Source organism: Dipodomys merriami, unplaced genomic scaffold, assembly GCF_024711535.1.
Source record: "Dipodomys merriami isolate MVZ:Mamm:240054 unplaced genomic scaffold, mDipMer1.0.p SCAF_29, whole genome shotgun sequence".
NCBI lineage: Eukaryota > Metazoa > Chordata > Mammalia > Rodentia > Heteromyidae > Dipodomys > Dipodomys merriami.
The window spans coordinates 6,339,879-6,346,833 of NW_027204381.1; the positions used below are offsets into that span (position 1 = coordinate 6,339,879).

General features: G+C 50.7%; 1 protein-coding gene across 4 annotated transcripts in view; it reads right to left on the reverse strand.

Annotated features, from left to right (window-relative positions):
* Positions 1 to 1,312, reverse strand: part of Kirrel3 (kirre like nephrin family adhesion molecule 3) — a 564,018-nt gene extending 562,706 nt beyond the window's left edge. For 2 of the 4 annotated variants that reach the window (XM_070038307.1, XM_070038306.1), the window contains exon 1: positions 1,095 to 1,312. In XM_070038307.1, coding sequence (XP_069894408.1) covers positions 1,095 to 1,149 — 55 coding nt within the window. In that variant the 5' untranslated portion in view covers positions 1,150 to 1,312. The remainder of the gene's footprint in view (positions 1 to 1,094) is intronic. The other 2 variants (XM_070038310.1, XM_070038308.1) reach the window with 1 other exon arrangement.
* Between the last annotated feature and the right edge of the window lie 5,643 nt (positions 1,313 to 6,955).

Sequence of the window (6,955 nt, forward strand, 5' to 3'; positions counted from 1 at the left end):
GGAAGCAAGGGACACATGCCGTTTGCTTGCAAAAGCAGCCACCCGTGGTGACGCTCTGCTTTCCTGAAAACTTTTACCCTTCATTTAATCAACAGATGGACTTGCTCTGTTGTGGATTATTTTTTTTTTCTGAGAGAGTCCTGTCCCTTCTAAGAGTAGTGCTGCCTGGCACAAATGCTGCCTCAGATGGCAGAGGTGGCACTGGCATATTCCAAAAGAGTGGGAAAGGAACTGGTTTACTTGTCCCCTTCCAACTCAATTCCACAGGTGACTTCTGATGCCTTTAGCTAAGTAGGCATTCACAGTCCTTCTCCAGAATTCCTCTCCTCTCCCAACCACCAAATCCAGCCCAAAGGCTCTCAGTGGCCAAGAGCCTAGAAGTGGCAAAGTTCTTTCCCAAAAGTCCGGCCACTTCTCTGCCCCTGCCTGGCTGAAGAAAGGAAGCAATCAGCACTGGAGACGAACTTCTCTTTTATATCCTGAATCCAGGACTGTGGTAGGATCCTTGAATTCAGCCTTGTTCAAAGACCTCTGTAACAACGAATGAAACTCTTCACAGATTACTCGCAGGTCTTAACCCATACACACCCCAAGAAGATTTCCAGAACAACAACAGCCCTCTTCTGTAACCATACACCCTCGGCCAAGTTCGACCTTCCCCGTGGAGCCAAAATCTCTAGCTAAGTCAGGCTTCTCTGACTCCCCAGCCTGGGCTTGAAGAGGAGGCACCCAGAAGTTGGGAATGGAATGGCAAATGGAGAAACGACCTCATGCACACACCTGGTGCCCAAAGAACTCATCTGCATGGGCGAGTGCGAAAGGGATGTTGACAAGTGAGACAAGAAAGTCGTCTCCCTTCCCCTTCCCCCTTCCAAGCCCCCCGACCCCCTTGCTTTTCCAACGGCACAGGCACAGTGCCATTACATTGTATTTGCACAGGCAAAGAAGCCACCTCGCAGCGCCTGTCCACCAGCCCGAGTTTCCCCCGGCGCCCCTCCACATCCCCCATTCCTGTTCCTGCTTCCTCGGGTGCCCTCCTCTCAAACCCTTCCGACTTTGCGCCCCCCCAAGCCCCAGCAGCGCTGAGATCCTACCTTGACTGAAGAAGAAGAAGCAGAGGAAGAGCAAATCGAGCTGGAAAGGTTTCATTCCTCAGCGCAGCGAGGCAAGCCGGCGGGGCAACTTGGGGGTGCAGTTAGTTTTCTCTTGGACCTCCGAGGCTGGGCTGCTCCCGGTGCTCAGCCTTTGGCCGCGGATCTGCTCCGGTTCGCACCGACCATCGGCCAGCCAGTCTGTCATTCGGTCCGTCCGTGCCTCCTCCCTCCAGCCCGCCCCCCCACCCGTTCAATCTACCCCCCTCTCTCCCTCCTCCGATCTCTTTGTGCCTCCCGGGTATCCGCAGCCAGTTGAAGCCGACCGGCTGCTCTCAGCTTCCTCGGGAAGCCCAGCTCCTCAGCAAGGTCCCCGCTCGGAGCAGATCCATTCTCTGGCTCTTGGTATCCCAGGCACACGGCTTCCTCCTCCGGCGGGCTCCTCCCACAGCCAGCGAGCGAGCGAGTGAGGAGTGACAGAAGGGCTCCTTTCACTGAGGCTGGGGCGGGGAGGGGGGGAGAGGGAGGGGAAACAGGTCATAATTAAAGAGGAAACACTGGGGGGGGGGGGACAGCTTTGCAGATCGGGCGTGTGTGTGTGCGCGCGCTCGCGCGCGTGTGTGTGTGTGTGTGTGTGAGTGTGTGTGTGTGTATGTGTGTGTGCGCGCGCGCGCAAGCCAGGAGTGGGGAGGGGGGGGAGGTTGTGTTCTCTTCCCTAAATTGTGGGATATTTAGCTGTTTGGTCCCCACAATGGCTCCAAAAAGCATCGCGAGCCCGGAGTAAAGCTTTGAGTTTTGTTGTTGTTTTTTTTAAATTTCTGTCCACAAGATGTATGTAATGTTGTTTAACGGGATTGAAGTTATGGGTGTGCATGTGCATGCATTAAAATGTACATGCTTTGCGTCTGTATAAGGGATTGAAAACGTGGGGGGGGAGTGCTGCAGGGGGGGGGCGGGAAGAATCTTCTTCCAGCAAAGACTTGGCCAATGTGTCCAGCCAGGGCTCAGGAGTTGAGATGAAGCATTTGCTTTTTTTTTTTTTTTTTGGAGACTTTCTAAAGGAAGAAGATAATAAAAGCTGAACCTCAGTTTGCTTTGCATTGCTCCTAGAAAACAAAATGCAGGAAGGAGAGGGAAAATAAGTAGGTGTGTGACACATACCTATTTGTTATTGTTATTATCCTGGTCTGTGTATTTCTTAACAAGGACAGGGGAGCAGCCTGTCTCTTTGCATTCGGAGCGTCTCTCTTCATAAACACTCCATCACTTCAACTGTGGCTTTTCTCTAAAAGGTGTTGGGAGTCTGGTTGTGAAGGAGAGGCCAAGGTCACAGGCAATGGTCTCCTAAGAGCCTGCAGGTCTTTTGCCTGTCATGAAACCCACACTCAAATCAAACTCTATTTCCTTCAGTATATCAACATGAATTTATCTTGGATTATTTTTATCTGCTAGACCTTTTAGGCATGCCTAGAATATAAGCAGTCGCAGGGTGGGTGGGGGAAATAAATAGTAGATACAGCCCACGCCTTCAGGAGTTCACATGTAGAGTGAGGGCAAAGTACACACACCCAAGACACAAACTACAGTGATATTACAACGCAACATATAAATATATGCAGTAGTACATTAAGTTGGCAAAGAAGAAGCAAAGAGGGAGGAGAAGGAAAGAGAGAATGCTTTCTTGATATATGGCATTTAATACTCAATTATAAAACTAATCGTGACTTTCTTTAGTCACAGGAACTTGGGGAGGTCTGGGGCAGGAACCTCTTGGTCTCTCTTCCCTCATTATCTCAGACTGGGGGTTTTGCTAGCTGCAGAGCATATTTCAACTCTGAACTTCCATGTGAGATATTACATTTAAAAAGATGATCCTTTAGTATTTATGAAGAAAGAAGGATGCCACCACCACAGTGCATGCTGGTAGTTGCCATCCAAGATCTACAAATTAGTAGGTGTCTGCTTTGTTGACTTTTCTATTCTTAACTTAATAGTTTATTTAACTGCATCCCTTAGAGACTGTTAAACATATCAAAGGGAAATTTGTAAACCAGCTTGGAAGCGATGGGGAAGGGGAAATGCTGAGCATCAGAAATTATGAGGGCAAGAAAGAGGCTACCCATCAGCTAAATGAACAAACAAGATACAGGAGCAATGTGTCTGTGTGGCCTCAGTCTATTAGCTGGGTATAACAAATAATGCACTGAAACACCAGAGATGAAGCAGACAGACACATAAAAGATGAGTAATAATCTCAAAAACATATGTTGCCCCCCCCAAAAAAAACTGTGAAGGCTGAAAACATGGTATGTACAGTGCTGTAATATGAATACTAGTCTTCTATTAAATCTGTAGTGTGAGGGGAAATATGAGGTCTGGATACTATTCCTAAAGCCAAGTCTGGCAGTGAACGAAACTAATATTAGAATATTCGTGGTACCTGCCTGAGCAATGTTCCACATTTTCACTAAAGATGTAGCCCCCCCCCAAGCTGTTGTTTAATTTTCATTGCTAATTCCTAAATGGGCCAGGGCCCAAGTTTAGTTAATTCAATCCTCCAGGGAAGTATTATGAAATAATTCAGGGTCAAGGGATTTTCTTGCAATACACCCTAATCAAGGCACACTTACAGGCCTGTGCGTGCCACATTTGTACACCCATTCACTGGGAAGGAAGACCCGGGTTTCCCCCCTGCGGACCTTGCTTTTCCAAGCCAGTTGGGCCTCATCCCTTTCTCTTCTAACCTCCCTGTCCCCCTTTCCCGGCATTGTACCCCATTCCTCTCCTCGCTTAGGAAAGGCTTGGATCAAGCAACGCGCTCTGCCCGCCTCTGAAAGGACCAGGAGGCGTTGCAACCTCCAAGTGCCTGAAAAGCCAAGGCAATCTTTGGCGTCCACCACGTGAGGCAGAGAAGAAGGCGGCGAGCGATACCTGCGAGACCCACAGTCAGCCGGGCTCTGGCGCCAGCCGCGTCGCAGGCCCCCACCTCGGCCTCCGGGGAGGCCTGGGTCTCCGCTCACCTCCTGGCCGGCGCTGCCAGGTGGCCTGCGCTCACGGGGCTGGCGAGGCTGGCGAAGCCCGGCGCGCGGCCGGCCGGCGCGGAGCTCAGGGCTCCACCTGATGGAGAAGCCTGGAGAGTCCTCAGACCTTGGAGTGCTGGCGCCGGGAAGGGGAGGAGGGGGGGCCGGGAGCGCAGCCAGCGACCTTTCCGGACAGCTACGCGTCCAGGGTGGAGGCTGCGCGAGGGGGAAACCGGGTCTCTAGGCAGAGCCGGTGGTGGAGCTGGCGGCTCCGAAGAGATGGCCGCAAACGCAACTTCCCAATGCGCCCCAGTTGCGGCCCTGCACATCGCGACTCCAGATCTCCGCGGCGGCCACCGCGCAAGCCAGAGCCCCTCACCAGCAGGTGGCATCCGCTCCAGCATTTCTTTCTCCAGGTTTGTAGCCTAGGAGAACGACTTCCTTAGGCCCAGCGGCCCTCCCCAGGCCTTCAGCTCTAAGTGCTGTGGGTGACCTTTGCCTCCCCTCCCACTTTCCCCCTCCTGGAGGTGGAAACACGGGTCTCCAAGAGCCGGTGCGCGCATGCGCGGAGGTCAGAGCCCACCGAGAACTGGCACCAAACTCAGAAGTTACAGAAGGGCAGAGATCCACGGGACAGCTTCCAAGCCCTGCTGTCTGGCACACACGCATCCCCCCCCTGACGTTTCTGAAATCTGGAACAACCAACGAGGTGCAAGATGGTGTGTCTCCTTTGAGGGAGGGAAGGTGGCGGGGTGGTGGGGGGCACAAGTTGTTCAGGGACCCCAGCAGGCTGGTGTTCAGACAGACCAGGGGGGCTCAGGTTCGTCCCCACTTTTCAGTGACCTTTTTCTCATTTATTATCCCCTGGATTTGGGCAGATGAACACCCCCTTTAGGATACTTTAAAGACATGGGCCGGCGCCTGTGGCTCATGCCTGTAATCCTAACTACTAAGGAGGCTGGGATCTGAGGATCACAGTTCAAAGTCAAGTCAGGTAGGAAAGTCCCTGAGGCTTATCTCCAAAACCAGAAACCGGAAGTGGCTCTGAGGCTCTCCTTGACCTGAAGAGCTGAGGGACACCGCCCTGGCCCAGAGTTCAAGCCCCACGACCGACCCCCTCTACTCCCCACCACCACCACCATAAAAAAGACGCATGGGATGAATGTATGCATTTGAATTCCTGGAAAGTTTGCCTTCCACTTGGGGAGAGGTACACAAAAGTGTATACTGAGAAAAAAATAACACCTAACCAACTAGCTTTTTAATTCGACTGAAGTTGCCCTGGAAATCATCTTCCAAGGCCCTTCCAGAGGATTCTTCTAGGGTCTTGTTTCCTTCCTTCCTTCCTTCCTTCCTTCCTTCCTTCCTTCCTTCCTTCCTACCTTCCTTCTTTCCTTCCTTCCTTCTTTCCTTTCTATCTTCCTTCCTTCTCTTTTTTCCTCCCTCCCTCCCTCCCTTCTTTCTTTTTTTCTTTCTTTCCTTCCTTCCTTCCTTCCTTCTCTTTTTTCCTCCCTTCCTCCCTCCCTTCCTTCCTTTCCTGCTCCTCCTCCTCCTTCCCACCCTATCTTTCTTTGTTGCTTTTTGTTTGCTTGTGTCAGTACTGGGGCTTGAACTTAAGACCTCACACTCTCCCTTGATTTTTTGCTCAAGGCTGCTGCTCTGCCACTTGAGCCACACCTCTCCTTCTGATGGGCCCTCCTAGATGAGCCCTCTAAGTGTGCTTGCTAGAGGACATGCTGGAAGCAACAGAGCTGAAATGTCAGTACAGGGCCCTAGTGTCTCTGCAGTCCTGTTCCTGGGTCTCCCACTTGCTCAGACCATTCCTGGCTCCCTCTTCACTGTCTCGCAGTGTTCCTGGGTATCATCCCCACCCGTGCGTGAGGAGAGGGGGCAGTTCCTTTCTGAGCAGGCTATCAGCACTAGCGGAAAATTTCCTGCTTAATGTCTCTTCTTGAGATTTGTTGCACAGATACATTAGAAACCACATTCTCTTTTTATTTTCCATACATCCTGCCCGTACTGGTTAAAACCTTGTTGCCCAGAGACTTAACACATTTTGAATAGGCCCCTACTGAGAGCTCAAGGGAAGCTGACTCTCCAGTCCTGGTTAAGTTAATAAGAGCTAGAAGCTACATACACTTGCAGAAATGAAATGGTCTTCAGGGGTCCTCTCTGGGTGGCAGCCACCTGACCTGGGCAGTCACAATCTTCCAACCTATTTCTTTTTTCATTTCCCAGAACCACATTACTTGCTCACTTCGATGTAGGTAGATTCTATGACCCTAACCCCTATTCCCAATATTTGGTTTCTATTACAGTGGAAAGGGCCCAGAGAACCAGGTAAGATGTCTTCCCCCCACTGATTTGCTAAGATCAGCTCTGAGAGGGGGTCATGGTGGGCCTTTGGATGCACCTGTGGCTAATGAAACAGGTGCATTCTTCATCTGTAACATAAATGATCCCTGGATCTTTTTTTTTTTTTTTGTCAGTTGTGGGGCTTGAACTCAGAGCCTGGGTGCTGAGCTCTTTAGCTCAAGGTTAGTGCTCTACAACTTTGATCCACAGTGCCATTTCTGGTTTTCTGGCAATTAATTGGAGATAACATTTTCACAGATTTTCCTGCCTGAGCTGGCTTTAAACCATGACTCTCAGGTCTCAGCCTCCTGTGTAGCTAGGATTACAGGCATGATCCACCAGTGCCTGGCTTTAAAATCCCTCTCAACTCTAAAATTCTCTTCATGTGCTGTCCAGAGACCATGACTCTCAGCATTGGAGAGATTTGCTGTTGTTGTTGTTGTTTAATATTCATGTAATAAACATTTATTGGAACAAAGTTTGTGTAAG